Source organism: Lutra lutra, chromosome 6, assembly GCF_902655055.1.
Source record: "Lutra lutra chromosome 6, mLutLut1.2, whole genome shotgun sequence".
In the NCBI taxonomy this organism is placed as follows: domain Eukaryota; kingdom Metazoa; phylum Chordata; class Mammalia; order Carnivora; family Mustelidae; genus Lutra; species Lutra lutra.
The window spans coordinates 127,319,797-127,346,079 of record NC_062283.1 but is presented as its reverse complement, the minus strand read 5'-3'; the positions used below and the strand labels follow the sequence as shown (position 1 = coordinate 127,346,079).

The 26,283-nt window shown below is 45.1% G+C and overlaps 1 protein-coding gene and 1 long non-coding RNA gene across 3 annotated transcripts in view; one reads left to right on the top strand and one right to left on the bottom strand.

Moving 5' to 3' along the window:
• PREP (prolyl endopeptidase) overlaps nt 1–26,283 on the top strand; it is a 119,803-nt gene that overhangs the window by 92,359 nt on the left and 1,161 nt on the right. The window contains exons 11-15 of one of the 2 annotated variants that reach the window (XM_047732079.1): nt 15,522–15,658; nt 18,285–18,379; nt 21,314–21,445; nt 23,825–23,981; nt 24,622–26,073. In XM_047732079.1, coding sequence (XP_047588035.1) covers nt 15,522–15,658; nt 18,285–18,379; nt 21,314–21,445; nt 23,825–23,981; nt 24,622–24,631 — 531 coding nt within the window. In that variant the 3' untranslated portion in view covers nt 24,632–26,073. Of the gene's footprint in view, nt 1–15,521; nt 15,659–18,284; nt 18,380–21,313; nt 21,446–23,824; nt 23,982–24,621; nt 26,074–26,283 lie in introns of those variants that run through there. The other variant, XM_047732078.1, reaches the window with a different exon arrangement.
• On the bottom strand, nt 1,483–26,210 carry LOC125101737 (uncharacterized). The gene is made up of 4 exons (XR_007127909.1): nt 26,071–26,210; nt 18,243–19,398; nt 9,619–9,809; nt 1,483–4,483 (listed from the first exon to the last, which is right to left on the bottom strand). It is a non-coding gene; the product is annotated as an uncharacterized LOC125101737 (long non-coding RNA).

Below are 26,283 nucleotides of genomic sequence, written 5' to 3'. Positions count from 1 at the left end.
CCAGAAGAGGGAAGTGGGGAACCATGTGTGTAGACGGTCTTGAGAAGTTGAATAGCATAAGGTTCGAGAGGGATGTACAAGGTCAATGGCCTGACATGAAGGGGGGAGAAACCAGATTATTGTGTGTTGATGGGTTGGCCAGTAGAAGGGAACCACCCCAGAAGCCAAGTTCCTTGAGAAGGTGAGAGGATCCCAAGCCCTGATGGAAAGCCTGGCCTTCATAGGAGAGACATTCCCTCCATTCTGTCAGGAAGGAAACCAGCTTCTTACTTTCCTTCTGTGAGACCTGAATTCTCTATTTTCTTTTGTTTTGTTTTCTGTTTTTATTTAAATTCTAGTTACTTTATATGTAGTATAGTATTGGTTTCAGGAGTAAAATATAGTGATTCATCATTTACATTTAACAACCAGTGCTCATCATCACGAGTGCCCTCCTTACTGTCCCCATCTGGTCCATCCCCCACCCTTCTCCTTCCATCAACCCTCAGTTTATTCTCGATAGTTAAGAGTCTCTTATGGTTTGCCTCCGTCTGTTTTTATCTTATTTTCCATCTCTTCCCCTATGTTCATCTGTTTTGTTCTTAAATTCCACATATGAGTGAAATCATATGGTATTTGTCTTTCTTAGACTGACTTATTTCACTTAGCATAATACACTCTAGTTCTATCTGCGTCATTGCGAATGGCAAGATTTCATTCTTTTTGATGAAAAAATTCTATTTGTGTGTGTACCACATTTTCTTTATCTACCTACTGTTTTCTCCAAACAATTTTTGAGTTTCAACTAGAAATGAAAAAAGTAGTTTTAAAATTTGGAAATATGTGCATTTTTGATAGGTACTCAGCTTAGGTGCTAGAAGACTCTCAGATAGTGAGTATGAGAAATTTTCTGCTTCTTATGCATGAGTTGCTTCCCGATTGCTCTTTTCTACATTAGTCAGGTGGGCTAGGCTATTGCAGTTAACAAGCACTGTCCCAGCCTCCAAGGCGAAAAGTCAGAAAAGTTTACATTTTGTTCCTATTCACTATCCATCAGACCTCCCCGGGGGCTCCGACCATGCTGTCCCTGTGGTGCAGAGAGAAAGCACATCCCATCCCATGGTGGCCCACAGCCCTCCCTCCCCTGGCCACATGTCATTGACCAACCCCATGTGATGGGGACAAACCAGCTTCAGAGTTGGCAGATGATGATGGCCAGCCATCCTCCAAGTGTTGGAAGGAGCTAGAACAGCACCCGCCCTGGTCACACCACATTTCCCTCCCCAGAGAAGGCAGGGAGGCCTTGGGCGAGCATGGGGGTTGCCTCTGCCCCTAACCCCATCCTTGACTACAGCACTTGAAATCCTATCCATAGAAATACATTCCTTTATTTTTAAGCTATCATTTTCCAAATAGTTTCTTTAAAAATATAAGCAGCTCTACAAAGCTTAGTAAATCATTACCTTTTATTTTCTCTGCAGGCATTAATTTTTTCTGGTGGACTCAAAATTGTAACAGTTTGTGTCCTGAACACAGTGTTCTAAGTAACACGTATTTTCCTACTTCGTAAGGAACATGCAGCGCTGCCAGCGAAGCCTCCACCTGGCGTGAGCTCACTCGTGCAGTCTCCTCTCACAGGTCTGCAGCCATCAGGCCTCTTGGAATTCTGCCCGAGCGCTCGGGCCCCCATCACGCCTCAGTGGACCCATCTGGATGCAGGACCTTGTATGAGGCCCAACTAGTCAGTCAGAGGAGGGCAGGAGGACACTACAGGCTGCACGAGCCAGCCCCGGGTGGGCCGCGCAGCCTGGCAGGCGCTCCTCGGTCTCCCCGCGCACAGTCTGCCGCCTCTTTACCCCCAGGCCACCTGCAGTTGACCCGGATTCCTTGCTACATTCTATGAGAGTGTGATCATTTGAATTTTTTAATTAATGCTTTCCAACTTTGGAAACTTAATTCTCTCCCTTTGGCTTTTGGCTTTTCTAACATGTGTTCTAAAGCAGCCTCTTACATTTCATGTTCTCACTTTCCCTTTCCTACTTCACTCCTCAGTAGTTTACTGACTTGTACGGATGGTTCTTCTCTTCATTGTTTGTGTTCCGTGTAACGTATTCCCTGGCTGAGTTTGTCTAAGCGAGATCCCCAAAGTCCCAGTGCCTCACAGAGAGAAGCTGGAGGGATGCCTAAGGCAGTGATAGTTATAATAGTACTAATTTAAATAAAATGGAATTTCTAAATGAGAAGATAGCATAAATAAATACAATTCTTTCACAAACATTTCTCAAGCTGCTACATTATATCTGGCAGCGCTGGGACTGTAAGGAATGATAGAATTTATAAGGGGAAATGATGTGATCAAACATTTGTAGTAATTTGATGGTGGGAGAAACTATATGAAAGGTGACCCCAGGTCCCATGAGAGCCCAGAGGAGGAGGAACATCTAGGACTGTCCAGGGAGGGCTTCCAGGAAAGGAGCTTTGGGCAGACAGGGGAAGGGCACAGAGGGAGGAGAGCCTGTACACAAGCAGAGATATCCCCAGCACCAGGGGACCTCACCGGCAGGAGGTAAGCCTGGAAATACAGGTCAGACCATAGGGTCTGCTTTGCACCCAGATGGGGTGAGATTTTATCAAGAGTGGGGAGCCCTTGAAAGGGACTGTGCTGGATACCTAGGTGGCTTTTGCCAGGCACTCAGAGAATTAGCGTCAGGAGTCAGGGAGAGTCGTGAAGGCTGTCCCTGGTAGTGGTCAGTGAGCACCTGGGCACAGATTGAAACCCTCGGTTGTGTGCCTAGAGGGGCAGGAGGACCAAAGGGAGCACTAACATTTAGGCCCTGGGGAGGTGGCCAGGAAAGCAGTAGACTGAAGAGTCTGTGAGTGGGGCTGCCGAGCCCAGCCGACTGGGAATGAGGAGTCTCCCTGCAGCCCTCGGCTTTGCCTGTCAACTACCAGCCAGGAGAGCTGGTACACAGAAGTCACGCGATGGCAGTTTGTGTCCGCAGCGTGCTGGTTTGTAGCCAGCTCTTCTGCACACACCCCTGATGCTTCCTGGTCATCAGCTGTTCCCCATCCTCCGTCCTGAATGCCATCTATCATCAGAACAGCACAGTGTTCTTTTCCAGGTCTTCCACGAGCATGAATCGATTATTCATCTGAAATGTTCATTTTCCTGACACTTGGATATTTCGCTACCTTAATGCCTCGATTACAAGTGATAATATAAAGGGGTGTGTGTCTGCATACGTAAAATTACACTCTTTCCTCATTTAAGGCATTTAAAAATGAATAGGCAAGCTCTGTCATGATAGTGCTGGGGTGAACAAGGTGGTGGGAGGCATTCCGTAGCCATCAAAAAAGGTTCCACTGGTAAGATTTTTGCTGCTGTTGTTCTTCTGCACAAATACGAAACCATTTCCCACAGCCAGACATAGAATGTAAACCAAAGCCGTTGTGATTGTAGCTTTGCAGCAGGATTCCTAAACCTTGTGATTTGTGTCCATTTGCTCCCCTTCCTGTTTTCCAACCCCCAATGAGGTTGTCTGTGCTGCTCCTGGAAGCCTCTACTTCCGTGTCTCCCCACGGACCACCTCTCTGCCGCCTGCCTTCACCCTCGTGAGTCCATTTCTAGCTCCCCGTTCCCCAGCGGGGTAGGGGAAGGCGGGTGGTGAATTGCACCTTGGCGCTCATGAGCTTCCTAACCACTGTCCTTTAAGTGACCTGAAATCATTTCCGATGTGTTGTTCCCGCCTCTGACTCTCCCAGGGTTTATTTTGGTGATTGGCATTTGCCTTGTCTGAGAGAGTCCAGGTAGAAGCAGATCGATGTACTAGCAGCGCTGGAGGTGCGCAACAGAAGCTCCTGTAAAGTCTTTATGCCAGAGAATTTTCCTTCCAGGTACCCCTCTTCGGTGTTCCGGTCATTCATTGTTTGGCAGTGAAATGATTTTGTGTGTATTTGCTCCTCGCAATGTTTTGCTGCATCTCCCATTCTCCTGGGATATACAAACGAAAAAGTGGTAATTGGACAGTTGTGCCAGCGTCCTGGCTCAAGGGCTTCTGTCCATGCTGCGCTCAGTTCAGGGCCACTCTTGGTGGCGTGGTTCTGCCTCAGCACCCCCTGCCCCCACCAGGAGCTGCTTGATCGCACGAACACTGCTCTCCCTTCTCCTCACTAACATCTGTCTCTCTCCAAGTCCGGCCTCTATGGCATTCACATTCGGAGCTGCAAGCCCCTATCCTCACAGCTGTGTGGTTGGTCCCTGCTGTTATTGACCATTCTGGCTGGCGTTGTCACGCCAACATTTTGCTTATTTTTATTTTTCTGAGGCAGTAAGATAAATAAGGGGTTTGCCACAGTGTTAATGAGAATTTGAAATGGATTTCCAGTACTCTTCCTGGGTTTTTATGGCGCAGGTGCAATCTCATGCGGTGAATTACCGTAACTAAACTGCTTCGGAGCCGTGAAGCTTGTCCTCCGTGGCGTTGCTAAATTAATAGATTAACAGCTACACATAAAGAAAATGTCAGATGTTAAATATTTTTCATCAGTAGTAAGTTAGAAATTTGTGACCTTATACAGTCTCTTGAGTGCCTCAACCCAAGTTAATTTGTATTTTATTCCTTTTCAGCTTGTAAGCATTTTGATGCCAGACTCTAGAATGTTTTAGAGGTTTTTTCCAATGCACTGCCCCTTAGAATGCTTTCTTGTGTGTTGTTTGACTACAGCGTGGTAGCCGGTTTGCGTGTTTGTTTATGCAGTGACCCAGACTTGTTTTCAAAGTGCCCACTGTCTTCCAGGCACTGTGCTAGATACAGAGAGGTACACATGCGTGTGCACGCTCACATACACACGCACAAACACATGATGGCACAATAGCTATGAACAGGAGGTTTGGGAGGGGGCCCCGGAGGGAGGTCCAGGAGGTTGCTGATCTTTGTTCCTAGTGACTGAAAGCGTGGAGTCTGGAGTCAGTCAGCCCAAGTAAAAATCCTGACTCCATCATTCCCAGGATTTATGACCCGGACAAGTTGCTTCTCTGGTCAGAGTAGCCCCCTCCCTGGCCCAAACTTCATAATGAGGGAATATTTATAAACCCCTTAGAATAGTGCTTTTTCATGGTAAGAGCTATTTAAGTGTTTTAAACACATCAAGTAAAATAAATAACATCTATTTTTGACATAAGGACTAAGGAAAATCCTATTGTGAAAAATATAGAAACCTACTGGCGGGCACTTTAGTATTTTTTTTTTTTTTAATGTACAGAACTTTAGTTGATAGTTCATATAGAAATTTATTATCACTAGGTTCTGTCTCCAGAGCCTTGGCTGACTCTGTTCCCTCTGTTTTCATTTGTTTTGATATTTTCAGGTAAGGAAGAACTTTCTAGCAGAGAGGGTCCCAGTGAAATGAGCTGCCATTTATGGTGTTGTCAGTTTCTCTCTTACTACTGGAAATAGCCAAGCAAAGGTTGAACCTGCCTGAGATACAGCATTGGGGATGTGTGCATTGGATGGGAGCTCGGGGGGGGTCAAATAAGTGAATTCCTAAGAGCCAGTGAAATTTTTTTTTTCAGTCATGGTTTAGTCTCTCAAGCCTTGTGACTTCGGGGATCTGGAGATGCAAATGGCAGTTTCAGTGGAAAGGACAGTTGAAGTTGGGAAGGATTCAGAAAGGTAGAAGATAAAAAGTGGAAACACGTAATGGCTGGTCTAAAACGTGGACCTCATGGTGTAGAGAATGGGGAGGCATTGCGTGTTGTCAGGAGGGGAGTGACCTAGATTAAAAGGAAGGTTCTCTCTCTCTTTTTTTCTTTTGTTAAATCTCAGGGAGATTCATCAGGTAACAAATGCCCAAAGATTGGAAGCGGGAATCCTATTAGAAGCCAGGGCCTTCACATGGGCAGGCGGGGAGGAGACGGTGTGTGGGAGGCTTCCGAAGTGCTCTGAGCCTCAGGACCGGAAGCAAGCTGGCATAGGTGGGGGGGGGGGTCAGAAAGAGAGGGGGTATAATGTGCAGTTCTAACTCGTTCATGCATTCAGCAAATGTTCACTGAACACGAGCAGTGCGGGGCTCATGACCCCCAGATGATGGGCTCATCATTCTGTTTCCATAAAGAGCACAGCGAATGCAGGTGCGTCTGATGTGCCGCCTCAGTGCCCCCATGGTGAGCCTCAGCGCCCTCACGTGCTGCGTCCTGGGGGGGCACCCAGATAAGCACTGCCCGGTACAAGCACAGCGGCAGCTTTTCCTGACCCTGTGCAGGCAGTAGGTCTTTCTGTTCTAAAAGGTCTGACCATGTGGATCTTGACCTCAAAGAGGTCAGATCAGTACAACTGGAGATGGCAATTATGGTCTGTGGTCAAGTCCTGCTTATTCATCACGGCCCTGAAAGCCTCCAAACTCCAGCCAGACCATCACAGTGCCACGACCGACATGGACCGCTGTCTTCCCTGTGTTAAGCACCTTGAATTTCTGTTTCACTTCTTGATCCACGGTTTGGAACCGGGAATAGGTTTATTATTCCAAAGAACAGGTGGCCCAGCCTTGGAGAGCTGAGGCATTTCTGCAGACACTATCAGCAGAGCACTTAGCACATTGTTGATACTCAAGAAATGGACCAAAAGTTAAAATAGATTTTAAATAGACTGACATCGCTGCCCCCATGGGTGTTTTTAAAGCTCCACAGTTAGAAAACTGTCAAGCCATCCTCTGAAAAGCAAACCAAAGGATCTGGAATAGAAATTTCCCTTTGTAATTTCGGCCCAGAGCTAACTCTTAAACTCCTCCCTACTCCTCCAAAGTCACATGCCTGGAAAATAGATAGGATTTTGACCTTCTAATGCTTGGCAGGTATCTTTAACCTAAGCAACATGCAGCACCTCCTCGAAACCCCATGAAGCTCTCCCCATCCTCTGCTTTACAAGGTAATGGACGCCCTGCAGTTGCTTTCTGCCTGGTTCTTTGGACAATGGAATGTCTTGACCCCTGTTTGCCTTGACCGTGAGATTTCTGAGCAGCTCTGCTCCTCGTCACATGCGTTTGCCACACTTAGCACAGGCCACACAAGTGGGCTCTGTCAACTCGGATAAAAAGGGAAGTTCAACACCCTTTCATGAACATTCTCCTTTAAACCTGTCAGGCCCTAAAATTAGGAAGGAGCTGCTATCACCAGACATTCTTCTCTCCGAAGGGCCTGCCCTTTGCAGTTTGCCTTCATCTTTCATGGCTGAGCATGTCCCTTTACTGGGTATGATGAGCATGCTGGCATTCGCCTCAGATAGCACCCCACCCGAGCAAGAACAAATCTGCGGTTGAAGACTGATTGTTTTCAGAAGCTTTAGTGGTTGCCCATGTTGGACTGTCTCAGCAAAATTGATTTTTACTACCAAATGTATTCATTTCAAAAAAAAGTAATCATCTCAGTAGAGATGGCTGGTCTCTTCATGACTGATGATGTCATTATCTTGAAGAACGGTAACGTTTCCTTGATTTCTTAGGTTTCCTTGCCCTGCCTTTTTCCTTTAAGGAAGATGTTTTTATTTCATCTATTTGAAACCAGATTCACACGTTAGGAGAGCTGGACATGTATTCAGTGACTCCTCTCACGCCAAAGCCTGGTCCGAGAGCAGCATTGCTTTACACTTGGTGATGTCCCTGGGAAGCCAGGCTTGACAATAAGGGGGTGGTCATTTCTGGCATTTTTTATTACATGCTTTATGTAAGTGTAAACCCTTTGTCTCTTTCCTTCAATAGTTTTTAATTCAAAGACTTCCACTCAAGGATCTGTGAGCTCTTATCTGTTAAATAATCATTCAGTAGAATATGGCCTTTAATATGCAAAATGGGAAGCTGCTTTAAATTTAATTGATTGCTTAGAAAGTTGGGGTTGCTTTCTTTATGATTGTCTCAAGCAGTTTCATTTGTGAAGTTAATTATGTCTGTAACACCTTTTAAAAATACTACTGAGACCATTTTTTTTAAGTAGAATGGCATTGCAGGATATACTGGGCTTTTTATGATTTTAATAATCTGTCTTCAAGACGATAACATTGATGACTGTTTGGAAAAGGGTCATCTTTCCATGCAGACTTATTTTGCTTCAAAAAAAGGTAAATATAATGACCTCTATATCTGAAATATGGCTTTTGACATGCTTGAATGAGTCTCCTTTTGAAGAGGGCAACAAAAACAGAAAAGCAAATAAGTCACAGTATCTCTGGGAGAATATTTGTCCCCTGGATTCCCTGGAGACTGGTGATTATTGTCTTGAGGGAAATAAAAACCTATTAAATCAGTGCCAAAGCTTCTAACATTTGCAAAATTTTACACAGTTACACCCAATGAAGATATTTACAAGGAAGTAATACCGTAGAGTGAATTACTTTGTGATAAGAGTAGGAAGAAAATCCTGGACCAGGGACTTAGGAGACCATAGTGGTAACTTTCCGTAAACTGGCACTGTCAACCTTGGCAGGTATCTTATCTTCATGAATCTCAGATTTGTCATTTGCATAAGAGGGTGACCAGCTTCTGAAGTCCCAGAAAGACAATCTCTCTTTGTATCTAAAACATTATAAGTCTCCAGAATTTGAGATTATCTTATTAACCCCCCAGGGCTGAGAAAGAATTGACACCAGCTCTTTTGTACCAAGTGGCACAGTCTTGGGACTGCTCAGAAAGACCCATTGCTGTCCTCTGTGGAGAAACAGTGGGGGCTTCCCAGAGGGCATAGACCTTCGTTGCCTTGTTGTGCTGAATGCTCCTGGTTGGAGATATGGAGTAACGTTGTTACACTGCTGCGAGAGTCTCCAAAATGGAGAATTTAAGTTTTAAAGGGGAAAAAAATAAAATCAAGGAGGGAAGCTTTCTTAATACAGTGTTTGAGCGACCGACCTTCGGCTGGCTCACTCAGGTTTAGAACGAACAGTGGTTCTGAATTACCGTTGTGATGTGTTTTGGTTTTTTTTCTTGTGGTGTCCCCGACAAAGGTTTCACGTGGAAACGTGCTAAAGCAGAGCCTCTTCTGGGGCTTCCAAAGACTCCCAGCCATAGGTTCTTTGGCGGGACCTGCATTCTGTTAGGTGAAGGTTTGTGCCAGGGGGACAGACCCCACTGCTGATGTTGGCATCACAGGCTCCTTGTCAGGCTGACTCTGGCACAGCCTGTTTGCTCTGCTGCTGCCAGGAAGAAGGGGAAAGGCAGGGCCCAGCAGCTTCACGTGACCAGCCATTAGCCCTGGATGACACAGACTGTCTCTGTTGCTCAAGTGGCCGCCTGTTAGATCCCATGTGAGCCTTTGTTTTCCTGTCGGTTAAGGGTCCCATAAAAGCTTTGAGGCTGTGCCCACACTGGACTCAGAAAAATAATGGAGGTGTTTCTCCAGCTCGCTCTCATTTGGTTACAAGTATGAGGGGGGAAAGTACATTGTTCTGCTTTTTCACTTGAACCTAAGTATTGTGGTGGCAATACCCTGTGGGACAGTGGGGAAAGAACACGTGGCTTTAGGCTTGGCAGTTGGCTGCTCATAAAGCACTAATGGCTTTTGTATTATATACATACACGTACTTACATATATTTATATAAATTACATTATAATTCGTGTACGTGACTAATAATAGTTTAAGGTTTTACTCTTCTTACCACAACTCCACTTTAGCAAATGTGAGGCATCAGGAAGATGGGCTGGCTTTGAGGCTCGTGCCGTAGGGAATCCTGAGCGGGTCTGCTGGTGGGAGAGGAGAGGACTGGTTGTGGGAACTGGAAGGACTGAATGGGTGCCCGGGTGTGGGGTCCTTGGCCCAGAATAGGATTCTCAGTTGGCAATCAGGAGGCTGAGAAGAGAAAGAAATGAGAGACCACTGGTATTAGCCAAACTAAGAGAGCCCCGAGGAGGAGCATGTCCCCAGGTATATCCGGGGCATGGTGACGTGGAGGGTAGAGGCCCCACCCACCCTGGGAGACCACATGTGGACTTGAAGGGCCTTAGCACAGAGTAATTTATTAGGGCTCTCTGAGGATGGCAGAGGAGGGGTTTGCAGGTAAAACCAAGTATAGAAAATTGCAACACAGTAGCATGTGGAGGGAAGAAGACCTAGTGATGGATCAATTAGGAAGGTTGAAAAGGAATTAGAGAAATGAAAAAGAAAAAGAACCAAAGATCCACTCCACCCAGGAAGCCAAAGAAGCTGTTGCTAGATAGAAATTAAAACAGTTGAGGCCTGGGAAGAAACCAGTTCAGAAGTGGCGTTTCTGAATAGTGGGGAAAGAACAATCCTTCCATGAGTGGTTCATGATAGCTGGTCTTTGGGGGAAGACCATATGCAAAAATGGATTCCAAATATAAATGTAAAAATTCAAAGTGAAAATACAGACAAAAATTTTCATAACAGGGTGAGAAACCCCTACCTATCTGTGTGGTGTGTATATTCAGGATTCCACAAAGAAAGGTAAAAGACGTGTTATAGACGGGGAGGAGATACAAACAAAACTTGGCAGGAAAAAGGTTAATATTCTTGATGTAAGAAGAGTTTCTATAAACTAATCAGAAAAGTAACAATATAAGAACAGGAATGCTTTGCTTTCTGACAAAGAGACATAAAATGAATAAATACATGAGAATGTTTGTGAATTTAAAAATAATCTTAAAGCAATAATGAGATGGTAAAGTTCACCTGTTAGACTAGCAAAAATTAAAATCCATTGTAGCATCCACTGCAGATAAGACATGGACTCTTAGGTAATCACTGTTACTAGGGACTTAAGTTGATAAACCATTTTTAGAGAATTATTTGTCAGAATGTATTGAATTTTTAAATGCACATTTGATCTGCAGTCTCGCTTCTAAAAACATATATCCTACAGAAATCATAGCATGAATATATGAGATTTATCTAAAAGGGACTTATTCCATCATTGTTAAGAGAAAAACAAGAGTCAGAATATCCATCAGTAAGCAGATGATTAAATGCATTGTGTACATTCATACAATGAAACGTTGAGGCAGCTGTGTTTGGTTGGTTTTTTGTTGTTTTTTGGTTTGGTTTTCAATTTTTGTGCCTTTTTTTTTTTTTTTATGAGGTAAATCTGGAGGTTTTAACATGGAAGGAACCCCATGATATCTTGTTGTGTGAGCAGGGTCTATGTTTTAGGCCAGTATTAGCGTGACTCCATGCATCACATGTCCGTAACCTGTGTGCGTGTGAATGTGTAAGAGTAGATGTGTCTCTATAAACTTATGAAAACCTCGGGAAGACATGCACCACCGGAACAGAGATGAAGTTGGAGGAATAAGGAGAAAGACAGAAACACTCACCGATGCCCTTCAACAGTGGTAGTAAAGCGGGGGCGCCTGGGTGGCTCGGGCAGTTGAGCATCTGGCTCTTGGTTCCAGCTCAGGTCATGATCTTGGGGTCATGGGATGGAACCCACATAGGGCTCCGTGCTCAACAGGGAGTCTGCTTGAAATTTTCTCTCCTCCCTCTCTGCCTTTCCCCCTACTTGTTCGCTCTTATGTTCTCTCTCTAATATTAAATAAATCTAAAAAAAAAAAAAAAAAAAAGTGGTAAAGACACCACTTTGCCACTAGTGGTGAATGAGGTTGGAAGTCATGTAGGTGACCGTGGAGATGTGTGATCAGGAAGAAAGACATGGAAATTTAGCTTCAGGGGCACACAGGGCAATGCAAAATGTTTTGGTGTTTTGTTTTGTTACATAGGATAGGAGAACTCTGAGTGTGTTTGCATGCCAAGGAAAGGGAGAAAATGCAAAAAGAAGACATGGTGGTGGTCGGGAGTGTGATGGTGGGGGGATTGGCAAAGACTAGAATCAAGGCTGAGTCTTTCTCAGGTTGTAGAGGGTGAGTGAAGTTGGCAGAAGGTTTTTTTTTGTTTTTTTGTTTTTGTTTTTGTTTTGGTTTTTTAAAGAACTCCAGGCAGATGGCCTCTGTGACAACAGGCAAGACAAAGAATAGGGGATGCAAATGGGTGGTGTTAGGAATGGAAGAAGATGTAAAGTGTTGGAAACAGCTACTCTGGAATTGATTTCGGGGCAAAAAAGGGTATAAGGAGGACAGGAAAGACATTGGAAGGAAAAGGAGAACCATAAGGAACTCATTTAGGGAAAGGAGAAAGCCAACATAAAGCATAAGTTCAGAGCCCATGAGTTCAGGTATTACTAATCTGCAGTGACGCCTGCTGGCATTTTCTGAGTGCCCGCAACCTGGAGGAGAAGGAATCCAGTGACTTTGGTTAGAATTAGAGGATTTCAGGCATTTGGTGACACCGAGAGGGCTAAGGGTCTAGACCCAAGTGAGGCTGACAGAGCCAGAGAGAACATGAGGGACTGAATGTTGTGGTAAGAGTTAAAGAAAAAGGCAGATACTCAGGAGTCGGGAAGGGAAGGAAGATGGAAGAACAGGTTGGAGTCACAGGAGGAAGCATCAGCGTTCCTTGCAGAGAGTTTCAGGATCCAAGGGCAAAGACAGAGCCAAGGTCATGGGTGTTTGTAATGCCTGCTGTCTTGTCTCTGTACACCCTAAGTCCTGTGAGGGAAGGGATGATCTCTACATCCAGCACCTGGCACCTGGTGGACACCCAGCAAACATTGGCATGAATGAGTGGATGGGGGGGTGTGGAAGCTAAGATCGGACAGTGAGGCATTCAGGCATCTAAGGACAGGATGCTGGACAGGTCATCAGTTTCATTGCTAAAGGCACTGAAGAAAAATCCCATGAGAACTGGGGGAAGAGAAGAGTCTCATATTGAATTATCAGGGATTCTGGGAAGACACGTGGTTTTAGTCAGTGTAATTGACAGGGATACAGGAAGTGATAAAAGCAAACTGTGTGGCTAGTTTTTGAGCCCCAGTCCACCTGTACAAGCATAGATGGGAGACTTGCTCAGTCTGCAGCCTCGAGCACTCCCCCCCGAGATGTGGAGAGTCAGGACTTGTGGGAATGCCATCCGGGAAGCTGGATTTCCAGCATGTTCGTCACAGATGCTTAGGCCCAGACAGTGAGCTTCAAGAACCACTAGCAAGATGCTGAAAGGGAGCCTTTTGGTTTGGTGAGGTTTGGGAAGCCAATGAAAATGAGTTTGCTAGCTTTTCTTCTGAGCCAGACAGATCCAGAGCAGTGGGAGAGACACCCCAGAGCCTCTTAAAGAAAAGCTCTGAAGGAAGTGGCTTCAAGAGGAAAGCGTTTCCGTTCAGTTGAAAGAGAACGTGCATGATGGAAAATGGCTGCGCTACTTGTAGTGACTATTTCTAAAATGTTCACATGGATTCCTACCGTGGTTACAAAAAGACTCAGGATTCAATTTGCCCTTTCATTGAGGAGTCAGGTTAAGGCTTATTATCAGTTGCTGTGCCATAAATGGAAATGGCCTAGAGCACTACTGTGTGTGTGTGTACAGAGGTGTGATAAACTCTGAAATAGCCTTCTTGTAAGGAGTTTTCTGGAAGGTGATTTTATTGTAATCCTCCTCATAGTGCCCTTTCGCTTTTGGACAGCGTTCAAAGTGGTGTTATTTTAACATCTGAACCACACCAACTTCAGCCTAGATGTATTTTTGCAGCTACGGGCGTGAAGGGGACTTTGTGCTTCTGCTGGTATTCTAAAAGGACTCCTCTGTCCCGGAGCCAGAGTGGGAGGGAGACTTGCCCACTGACTCGCAGGCGTTGCACATCTCCAGGGGGCAGCAAGAGAAGTGGGACCACAGGGGCCACATTGTCACAGGGCACCAAGATGGAGCACTTGAACAGTGCTCCAGGAGAGCCAGCTGAGTGGAAATTAGGGATGCATCAGCCCCACTGGCTGGGCAGAGAGCAGGGAGCACAGGAGGGCGTCGTGGGTGGGTGAGCTGGACCGGAGAGAAAGGAGGTGCCGAGTAGGGTTGAGGATAGGTGTAAGCTGGAGGGAAGGCGATTTCTGAACAGAGGATCCTTTTAAGGTGGAATCGTGTGAGCCGGTTTGCTCCCCTGCCCCTTCTGTGCTTGGAGAGCTCCAGATCCCCCACCCCACCCCCCAATCTGAGGTGAAGGCTCCGTATTTGAACTCATCCGCCCCAGCCAGTGACTTGGAGCTTGTTCTCTCACTCTGCCTGTACCCGTACCACCCACACAGTCACGGTCTATTAGACGCTGCTAACTGGCAGCCTCTAACAACCTTCAGTAAAAAGTGTGTGTCCTTTCTGATAGTTTTGAATGCTGAGGAATATTCTCCATGATTCCTGAACTGTCAAATTTACATCTCTCTCAGTATTTCTCTCCAGAGTCAGAAACCAGTGCTTTTTTTGCTATTATTTCTTGGCAGGTTTCAGAAAACTACCAAGCGTGCAGGCATTTATTCACCCTGTAGTGCTTTTGGCTGCATCTGTGCCCCCACTCCCCCACCCCCTGTCACTTGCCAGGGACTTTGTGGCAGCCGTCTGCAGTAGAACTGCTACCGTCCAAAGCTTTGGATGGACTATGGCACCAAACCACACTAAGTGCAAAGGCTTATGTCCTTGAGTGTAACATGGGAGGTCAGCAAGACATTTCTGAGCAGGAGTACTTTGCAGATATCATTTGGGGTAAAGACACCGTGTTTGCCCAAAGAGAAAACTGTTCACTGTTTTTTCTGTCTGGAAGAAACCATTATCTGTTTTTGGTGGCTTATCACTGGATTAGCATTAAGTTTTCTGTTTCTTATCCTTTTTCTCTTTTATCTAAGTAGTAATGAATAATGTTGACCAGACTTGCCCAAGGTTGCCCAGACTCTGGCAGGTGTGATGAGCCTTAATGAAAAATGCTGAAGAATGGGGTGCCTGGGTGGCTCAGTCGTTTGGGTATCTGACTTTTGCTCTCAGCTCGGGTCTTGACCTCAGGGTCATGATTTCAGGCCCCACGTTGGGCTCCCTGCTGGAGGCAGAGCCTTACTTAAAAAAAAATAAATAAGTAAATGCTAGAGAAAATGTTTTTAACCAGGAATAATAGGCTTTCCTGGTTGTTGTCATTGTTCTTCTCTCTCATCTCATACATATTTCGTAGTTGCTAACATTTACTTAATAATAGCTGAACACAGAAAAATGAAGAGTTGAGTATCTTAACGTGTAGAGAGAAAGTTGAATATGAAATTTGTTCCATGGAAGAGTCTCCCTAGATTGAATCATTTGGCAGGATGGCCAGTCTGACTTTTGCAATCCTGGGAGGGTGATAAGGAGCAGAGAACGGAAGGCCTGTTTTCTATGTTCTGTGGTGGGCACGATGGCCCCATTTGCAGCTGAGGAACCGAGGCAGAAGGATGATAAACAGCTTAGCCACAGTAACCTAATTAGCTCCTTGTGGAGTAAGAATTCAAACTCCGGTCTCCCTACTTCCTGACACTTTCCTCTACTCCACAAAGCCTCCTTAAAACTGAGAGATGCTTCGCATCAGATACTCAGGGGGACTGGCTCTCCCGTTTTGCTGCTCTCCATCTTAAAGAGAGCGGACTACCGGCACGTCTCTCCCATCTAAAAGCAAGCACTAATGAATACTAAAATCCATTCTGCTCTCTTTTGTTCTAGATTTTCTATCCCAGCAAGGATGGCACAAAGATTCCAATGTTCATTGTGCATAAAAAGGGCATAAAACTGGACGGCTCTCATCCTGCTTTCTTATATGGCTACGGTGGCTTCAACATATCCATCACACCCAACTACAGGTAAGCCTTGAGCGCTCCCAGAACTTCAGCGTGGATGGGATCCTCTCCCTGCAGTGGGAAGAAACCAGAGACTAGTCCACTAACTCATTGTTTCAGATGTGTGTAGCCGTATATTTCTTGTTTTTTGTGTGTGGAGGGGCAAGATTGTGTGTTAAGTACATGCCCTTTTGGTCAGGAATTTCAGAATCACAAGTTAATCTTTTGTATTCGGTGAATAGGTTGTTTGAGAGCTAGATGCTGAGGCTATGGAAGGGGAGGGTCAGCCGAGGTCTGGACGGAAGGAAGCTTGTCCCTGCAGTGTTTGTCATTTGCTATCCCGCCACTGCCCTCAGCATTCTCTTCAGAGAGAATGATTTTTCAGCTGATTATATTTTTCAGCACCACAGAGTCTTAAAATAGACCATCTTAACATTCAGCCATAAGTATACTTTCTGTATGTGCCATTACTTCATCCATTTTAAACTGTTTATGTGATTATTTCCCAATAAGTATGGTTCAGGGGGAAACATCTGCATTGCCACACTTGCTGTTATTTAAATAACTATCTTCTGTCAGTTATTTGAAAACCTGGTTTTAATATCCCATTCACAGTTTAAAGTGGAATCTGCTCTGAGCATTTTTAGTAAAAACAAGGAGTCTCCTACCAGTAAGACCAACCATGAGCCAACTTCTGAAAAGAGCCTCATACAAAATCTGATCCTGTTTGGGAAGAAATGTATGGGCTAGCGACTACTAGGACATAGGATCAGTGTAGATCCAATTGGCCACCCCACATACGAAGATAAGAAAACTGTTGCTTTGTTTTTGAGCCTTTGTTGGCTCAGTGTTGAGGATTTAATGAGGTATGGACAAGGTCCCTGGCCCGTAGGAGCTTATAGCCACATTGCGAACTGCCTTGGACATCTGGCTGCAAAGTTGGATTTTATCCTTTAGTTGGTGAGGACCCGGTGAACTTGTAAAATCATCACGGAGCCCACTATTTTTGTAAGATCATCACACGAATACATTGAAGGGAAACCAGTTAAAAGGGTGGAGCGGGGTGGTTCCTCATTCCCCATCCCGCGGCAGGGCCATTCTGCCTTCTGCAGTGTTTCCTCCACATCAGCCATGATTCGGGGTGGGGCCTGAGCCGCAGACAGGCTGCCCACCTCTTGCCGGTTTCCCAGGCAGTCACGTGGGCCTCTCATTCATATGTTCATGTCTGTGTGGTCAGACCACAGGTCGTATTTATTTTCTGTGATGATTAGTCTAAGAATGCAAACCAGTACCTGTTGGTTCATTAGATTAACCTAATCCTTAAAAAATAAAATGTGGCCTTGTTTGCCCTTCTTTATCACTCAAAATGATGAAATTCAAGCTTCGGTTTCAAGTCATGGTGCCACCTGAGTGTGGGGCCCATGAGCATGTGTTTCCTTCAGAGAGTGAGTTTAAGAGACTCGCATCTGGAGCCCGACTTCCCTTAGTCCCTTTAGTGCGTCTTGCATGGAGACAGCCCTGTTCCCGAGCAGATCTATAGCTGAAACTGCTTATCTTTGCTCATTTGTACAAGTGGTTATTAATCCTGCTCCACTGGGACTTGAGAGATGAGAAAGGAAGGGTACCTGTACCATTTTTATCCCAGAACCCAGCAGATATGCTGGGAGCTTCTGTAGAGACCATCAGGAGTACATGAACAATGCTGATGAGAAGACCAAGTGACTGAGAATCTCTTTGGCCAATCCAGTTGTGTGGTATGATCATCTCCCCTAATTCTCCTTTTTTCTGAGTCCTCAAGACCCAACAAGTCAGCACTCAAGGCCTTCTAGAACCCTAGGTCACAGAAGCCTGCATTTACCCAGCTAATAAGAGGGAGAATGATAATTAATTTTAGCTAGCAGAAATGATGGATGTCATTTAGCACCATTAGGGTCAGAGTGGAAAGAGGAAGAGAAAACAAAATCCAGATTTCCCAAAGGACTTACTTAATGGCATTGTGCTATAGTTTCTTCTGCTTATTTCTAGAAAACTTTCTCCAGCCCTGAGCCCTGCACCCTTCCTTTCTGGACCGTGTCCCTGGTCTCCTCAACCCCTCTCACACCTTGTGTTAGTTACCCAGTTCAGCATCTAAATGCCTGTAAAACTGGAACACCTCTTTAAAATCCCAGTTTCAGCAACAGCTTTATTCCAGCTTGAACAACGAGGGGAGAGATTCTAGAAACCGTGGAGCGGGGACCCTACTGAGGATTCCTGCAAGCCCAGAGCCGCTCACACGAGGGCTGTGTCACGTGGTTGGAGATACTCAGTTTGCCGACATTAAAAGACAGATTGAGCATGAAATGAGAGCTTCTGGTCTTTCTCTCTTTGCATTATGACCTGTATATTCCCACTTCCTATTGTAAAATATTTACCAGCACAGAAAAATGAGATATATTGAATGCATATGAAAATGTATGAACTTTGCAGTTACATATTAATCAGAACTTTTATATTTTGCAATTTAATCAAGTGATATAAAACTACCAGACTCCTATTTCAGTAATATTACATGTGGAGTATCTTCGGGAATACATTTTTTTTGGATAGAGAGAGACAGTGTGGTCCTTACCAGGTGGTTAAGGGAAGCTTCATTATTTGAACTGTTTCTCAGCGTGTCCAGGCTCATCTTTGTGAGACACATGGGCGGCGTCCTTGCAGTGGCCAACATCCGAGGAGGTGGCGAGTACGGAGAGACGTGGCATAAAGGTGAGGTCTTTTCTCTACAGAAACACAGCATAGCCACCATTGTGTTTGAATGAGCTGCCGGGATTAGGAGCAGACAGGCGTTTTGGCTAGACAAGCAAAAAATAAGAAGATGTTCAAACATGTTGCAGGCATCATGGCTCCTCTAGAAACAGCTCCGTTTTTTTCAATTTTGTTTTCCTTTGTACTCTGTTTATTTTAATGAAGTATGCACTTTTTCGGAAGCATTCCCTATAGAGCATCATCAGAATTGGGTTTTTTAGCAACGTGTGGGCCCATTTTTATCTGTCACGGTCAGAAGTGGGTCTGCAGGGCACTTTTTGGCATTTATTCGATCTCTCTGGAGTCAAGACCAGGCTCTCTGGTTAGCATTATAAGGCCATCTCCAACCAGGTCATTTTGTCTTAAAAGGAGCAGCCCCGAATAGAGCTTTCCTGTTCGCAGAGCAAGCATCCTTTTGCTTGCGTTCTCTGATTTCCCCGATGTTGCTAAGAACCAGCATCCTCCTAATATTACGGCTGTGACTCTGTCACGTGCAGGTTTCAGGCTCGAGAGCTCACTTGTTTTTCATGATTCAGTCTCCGTTCTCCAGCCTCCTGAAGCGTGTGTTCACTTCATTGGGGATATTACTTCCATAGTAAGCGTCATTCCCCAGGCCGTCCACTTTTTTTTTTTTTAAGTCTCATCTCTTCCTTTTCTTTACATGTGGAGCACATCCTTTCCCCCAGCCTTTTGTGTCTGGAATTCTTGACTAACCAGTAGCCACAGGAGGGTATGGGAACGCACTTTCAGTCCCAGCAGCCCCAGGCTTCTCCCCGTTCTCATCATCTGCCATCCCTGATAAGAAGGCCTGCTGGAACAAAGGTGGCCTCCAGGCCTTGGCATTGGTAGGCAGCATCAGGCAAAGGGGGTCTTCTCCCACAGTAGGAGCAGCAGACCTGCATTTATGCACTTGTTCCTGAACCGGAGGCCAAAGGCTGTGGTTTTCTGCACAAATCCAGTCTGCAAAGATGAGGGTAGATCTGTAAAGAGATTTTTCATAAGTACCTGTTAGATGTCAAGATGTAGGAAAGGCCAAGCATGACCCCCTGAACATGCAGCAAGCACCCCAAAGGCTGACATCCGACAACATACTAACTACTTAAGCATCTCAGTGAGGGTGAGTGTTTCTCGTTAATACTTGGGCTCCTCGCCTGCCCATTGTCATTAGGGCGACTGCTCCCAAGTGTCATCCCTAAAGACTTAATCAATTGTCATTGTATAATTTTGACCCTGACCTGATATTAGAGTTTAATTACACTAAAATCATACTATGATATTAAGAGATGATCAGAGAAAAATAATCTCTACATTTCACATATTTATGTTCCAATTCCATATGTGAAGTCTGGACCGCCTAACACACATCATTTACCCGTTAAACCATCTGTGACATATATACACACACCCCTGCATGGGCTCTTGGTCCCGTGGCCCTCTCCTGGAGAACCCAGATTCTTCTCCATAAACCCCCTCTGGCCACCAGGTGTGTACCGTGCTGTAACGGGCACCAGTGCCCCTCATCTCTGTATTTATTAACCAACTTAATTATCCAAAGGCCCTGAGGGGGGCAGTTTGGAACTTGAATGAGTCTAAAAGTAGACTGTTTCTAGACTGATTGATAAACTTTCTCCAAATTTAGGCAGTCAAGGGGCCAGAAATGGATTTTTCCAGTTAGATCCACATATACTAAACATTGATAGATCTAAATTCCATTCTATTTATTGAGTTTAAAATTTGATGCTCTTTTAAAAAATATAGTCATATACCTAAAATTATATTATTCCTGGAAACTAAGTAATTCTAGCTGTTCTGATTCACTGATGATTTCTTATTAAAATTTTAATAACATTTGTTTTGATATGAAAAAATTTCTTCGGTAGCACTGCTCCGTCTTCAGTTGACTTTCTGCAAAAGTGGTTAATCTCAAGTATCTAATTAGACCCATGTCTGGTTTTTGTTCATGTCCCAGGCAGTTACTTCAGACGTCTCTTCCGTTGAGGGCACGTCTTTGGCTTTTGGCCTTTACTTTCAGATATTCCAAGACCTTACAGATGTTCCTCTCTTTACACAATTTCTTTGTGTGGCTTTATGCACCGGATGAGAAAATCCAGATTCTCTGGGAAGATGGCTCAGATCTTAATTTAAGGATTCGGAAACTGTAACAGGCTGCTCTGTGCACCCCTACCTCCCTGCCTCACTCCTGCTTACTACATTCTCTAAATAGGGGCGAAACCAAACACCTCATTTCTCAGCCTTACCGTTTCCAACTCCTGCCAAGGGGAGGACTAAGGAGCACCCCTGTGAGCTCACAGCCATCCGTCCCTGAGACGGGGTCCTTGCTCACCAGACAGAAAGGCTTGAGCACAGCTCAAGCTTAGCCTCTTTAAAATCTAGGTTCATGGGGTGCCTGGGTGGCTCAGTGGGTTAAGCCTCTGCTTTCGGCTCAGGTCCTAATCTCAGGGTCCTGGGATCGAGCCTCGCATCGGGCTCTCTGTTCAGCTGGGAGCCTGCTTTGCCCCTTTCTCTCTCTGCCTGCCTCTCTGCCTACTTGTGATCTCTGTCAAATAAATAAACAAAAAAATCTAAAAAATTTTTTTTAAAAATCTAGTTCTTTTTGTTTACCTGCTTTCCTACTTCTGTCGTCCTCGTGGTTCTCTGACACAAGCGATCAGGTCCACCCTATGGACTCGTGACTGTGGTGTTAATGGGTTTCCATAATGCATAACAAAATTTCAGTTGAGGCATTTCTTCTAAATGTGGGATTAGCCCGCTGTGTGTCAGTAATTGATAGTTGAAACTCTGCCCTATCATTTGAATTCCCTCTAAGTGACACTTCTGTCGCTGTTGTTTTTAAGGATTTGCTTCTTTACCGTCTTTCACTTCGGCACATTGCAGGTGGCATCCTGGCAAACAAACAGAACTGCTTTGATGACTTTCAGCACGCGGCGGAGTATCTGATCAAGGAAGGTTACACCTCTCCCAAGAGGCTGACTATTAATGGAGGTTCAAACGGAGGCCTCTTAGTGGGTGAGAACTGGATTCAATCCTGCTTACTAGTTTACACTCCTGGGATTTTCGGATACACTGTCCATAGATTGCTCTTGACTTTCTTTGGCTCATGGGTGGGAGCAAGGAAAGCAAAACCCGTTTGTATCAGAGCATCTGATAAATGACACAGAGTGACCCAGCTGAACCCACTGGACACAGGCTTGATTCATGATAGCCCGAGAGGCTGCCCCCACCCTGGCCCATCCCGTTCTCTTCGGGGCTGCACACTGGGTGGGACCCCTGCCCCACAGACTGAGTCCACAGCTTCCTCAGGTTCAGCCAGCACAGGACTGAGCCTGAGAACCCCTGTGATTGTGTTACTCAGAACTTGTAAGAAGTGATCACCACTAAACATTGTTGAATTCCCCATGCTGTGGGTGCAGATAGAGGAGTGGCGAAGGAGAGCGCACTAGCACGCGGACACACGGCGGACAGGCAGGAAGTCGTTCATGGTATTAATTCACACTCACTGAGGTCCCTGTGTGCCAGGAGCAGCGCTGAGCCCTTCGAGTGCACGCTCTCATTTGTCATGCACGCAGCTTGAGGGACAGAACTGGTAGGAGTCCCATTTACCAGGACCCGGGGGCACAGAGAGGTTGAGTCAATTGCCTGGTGTCACGTAGCTGCAAAGTGGTGATGCTGGTTTTAGATTCTGTTCCTTCAACCTGGTGGTACGGCCTCTAAGTAGCTTTTCCTCATTTGGGGTAGTTAATGACGTTTTACCTTATAATGAACATTTATGGTAGCCTGGACTTTGCTTGCTGGACCCTCCATCCAATGTCATTAGGATATGAGGGGCCATTATACAAATGTAGGTTCAACTTAAAACACACGTGAAAATCCACTGTTTTGGAAGGGTGGGGCGCATATTCACTTGTTTCCTTATCCTTGAAATATACTGAGTCATTGCAAAACCTGAACACCTGTTCTTACTCTTTACCCCAATAGAATATAGTCTTTAAAAAAATATTCCCCATGTAGGTATATGTCCAAAATAATTTATTGAAATTTAGAAAGGGCGTTGATAGGTTTCAAACAAAACACACTAACACCTCTGCTCCTGTGGAGCTTTCATTCTAGTCAGAGGTAGACAACACACACCAAAGGACCTGAGGCCAGCAAGGGCTCAGAGTGTTCTAGCAACAGAGTAGAGGCCCACGGCTGGCTGTTGCTGGGCACAGTGAGTGAGGGAGAGTGTCAGGAGAGGTGGCAGGAGGCGAAATCAGGCAGAACCTCAGAGCCAGTCTGACCGACCTGGTTTACTCTGGGAAATGTGAAGCCTTTGGGGGAGTGTCATAAGTTGACTTATTTTTTAATGGGATCGCTCTTGGACTGATCATGTTATGGTGTTAAGGGAAGCAGGAGAAGAAAAGTGGGCACCAGGTAGGAGGCCTCTGTCCCGGTGAGCCATGGTGGTGGCTTGGCCCTGGAGTGTGGTGATGGAAACCTGCAGGAAGAGGCCAGATTCTGGGTAGCTCTAAATTTGCATGCGGATCATAGGCAAAGTGTAGAAGAGAAGAACAAAGCGCAAATAAATATAAAATTTAATGGGAAAGGATATTGAAAATACCATCTGATTCCAGTAGTGGGAGAGCTGTTCAGTAACGGACTGTTTCATCCAGTAATTCCTTTATATTTTCAGCTTATTGGTTTATATCTGTTGGCAAACCTGGTTCCTTGAACAACTTGCAAAAATGGATTTCCCTTCTCAGGGTGCTGAAGGCTTATTTAAAGGGATAGATTCCTGCCCCTCATATCTGAGAGAATCAGGGTCTTCCAGGGTAGGACTCAGGATCTGGTGTTACGAATAAGCACCGAACTCAGAATCAGGGTGTGAACTAGGTTTTCTGCCAGAGGTAGGAGACTCCAGATTCTCTTGACTCACTGTTCGTCACCCCAGCTTTGATGGGACTTCCTCCCGTAGCATCCCTACCTCCTTACCCCAGGTTCCCTCACACCCCATAGCCTCTGAACTCGCCCACAGGGGTGGTTCCCACACTGTAGTCACTCATTCACTTAACTTTCCCACTAAAACCTTCACTGATCTGACTCCAGCACCAGGAACGTGGTGGGATGTTCAGTAAATATTGACTTATCCAAGCAGAGAAATACATTTATGTAACTGAAGTATACGAAGATGAATATTTTTAAAGCAGGACAAGAACGTGTGCCAGTAGTGGTTAGAGCCTGTGCTGGCTTACGGGCCCTGCCTTGGACCGTACGAATAGTTCTTACTCACAACACTTCCAACACCAAATGTATGGGGGCTTTTCTCCACACCAACCATTTGTTGATTTGTCTTTATCTAGATGTTTAATGACAGATTGCCTCCTTTTCCATTCTTTGTCTTGGTTTCAGCTGCTTGTGCAAATCAGCGCCCTGACCTCTTCGGTTGCGTTATTGCCCAAGTGGGAGTAATGGACATGCTGAAGTTCCATAAGTACACCATCGGCCACGCCTGGACCACCGACTACGGGTGCTCGGACAGCAAACAACACTTTGAATGGCTTATCAAGTAAGTCTTAATTCATAGTGATACATGTGGTGCATGTTGCTAACGATTTGATAGTCTGCTGAACAGTCAGAAGGATAAGTGTTTGACTCTTTGTCCCTTTTGGTGTCTCCTATTTGCATATCATTTACTGCAGAAGTAGGGGAAGTATTGGGAATACCTATTTGTCTACCTTGTTTTGATCTGGTCTTTAACAAAAACAACAAACTGCAAAGATGTGACAGAATTCTAAAGATGTCCTCCCACCCCCAGATTCCTGTCTCTTCAAATCAGACACTAAGCTGAGTGCCGCTGTGAAGGGACTTTGCAGATTAAATTAAGGTTACTAATCAGCTGACCTTAAAATAAGCCAATAATCCTGGATTACTGAAGTGGGCCTAGTCTAATGACAAACCTGAGAGACAGAGCACTTTCCCGGCTGAAGGCAGGGATGCAGCAGAAGGGCAGGTCAGACCAGAAGTGGGAGAAGCACTGGATCTGTCATTGCCGGCTTTGAAGATGGAGGAAGGGGGCTCTTTGATGACTGTTGGCCGGCAATGACAACAGTCATCAAAGAAAGGGAGACCTCAGTCCTATAACCACATGGGAACGGAGTTCTGCCAACAGCCTGAATAAGTCTGGAAACAGATTTTTTTTTCCGCAGAATTTCCTGATAAGAGCCCAGCCAGCCAACACCTTGATTTCAGCCCTGAGACCCAGAGCAGAGAACCCAGTTGAGGCAGCCCAGACTTCTGGCTGACAGAACTGTGAGATAAGAAATCTGTGTTACTCTAAAAAGCCGCCAAACTTGTAGTAGTTTGTTACCATAGCAATCAAAAACTAGTAGGAAAAGGTGTCAGTGTACTTTACGTCTATGGGTGGGATTTTAAGAAGGAAAGAGAGAGATGTGCAGGTACATTAAATTTATTTTGTTCTCTCAGTATAACCGTATATATTTGAAACTGCAAATCACGTTATTAAAATATTGTACAACTGCATTCCTATCCTTCAGCTGCTCTGGCAAGACCAGTGGGAAGATAGCAAACATTTAGACTCTCGTGACCATGAGCTACATTCTTTCTGGCTGTTCCCTGTCTTCACTTCCCACGTGCAGGGGTTTGGGGACCAACATCAGCAATTAGAACTGCCTGTGTGTCCCCTCTCCCAGTCTTCTCAGTCGACTCCACATTTCATTACAATTATTTCTCCCATCAAGCTTTTTCTTTCATTTTCTGTGATTTTTGTGTTTTTAGCTCTTCAACTAAAATGACCAGTTTTATCACTGAAATAACCTCATCGACAAATACCAGTAAAAGCTAAATAAGAAGCTGTCGTTCAAATTAACGTAAAGAAAATACACGCTTAGGGAGTCTCATCTAAATTCAAAATACCGAATTATGTATCAAAGGCAACAAAATATTCAATGGAACCTAATACTTCTAAAATTAATTTGGGAAAGAAAAGTAATTTAATCTTCCTCTCAAGTTGTCTGTGGTATTCCTACTTTAGACTTTACTTTTCCAACCTTGCTCTCATGGGGCTGTATTCTCACCCCCGCTGCTCCCAGCAGAGTACAGTCGAGCCAGAGGGGGCCCGACTGGGCAGGAGCTGCTCAGACCCAGCAGCTTGTCCCATGAAGCACCGTCTGGAGCTTAAAGCCCTCCCCCCGCCCAATGATGGAGCTGGATTTCCACGTTTGGAAATAGCTTGGATAAATTTTCTGCAGAAATTCTCAGTTTTCCACACCTTTTTCCCCAAGAACTAAACTTGATCTAGAAGGCTGGGGTTGATCCAAGAACACTCTGAAATGAGATCAGAAAACCGATCCATTGCACCCACACCCTATCTATTGGGAGGCTATACGCCAGAATGTTCCAGTCTTGACTTGGTTAACTGAGCAGAAATTTTACTGTTTTTGACTGTTTACCCTCCAAAATAAAACTCTCCTAAAATAGCCGATTATATTCAGTAAGACTGAACACTGAGAAACATGACGTCCATATTGAGTAAAATGTGAAGAAGAAAATCCAGAGACCCCCTCATTTAACTACTACTATCAATTACTGTTTAATTCGACCAGACTTTTATTCTTAAAACCCTTTTGTTTCCGTACCGGAAAAGTTGTACTTGAGAAGGTGCCTCCCTGTTCCTCCACCACCTTTGTCACCATCAGCCTAAGGCCGTTTTCTTTCTGCCCAACCTCGAGAGCCAGCCAGAGGCCCAGACAGGATACAGGTTCTTCCTGGGACCGCCAGGCTGAGCCTGCAGTAAACGTTTTATAGATGATAAAGGGGCTGTATGCTTCAACAAAAGAAAGGCTGGCACC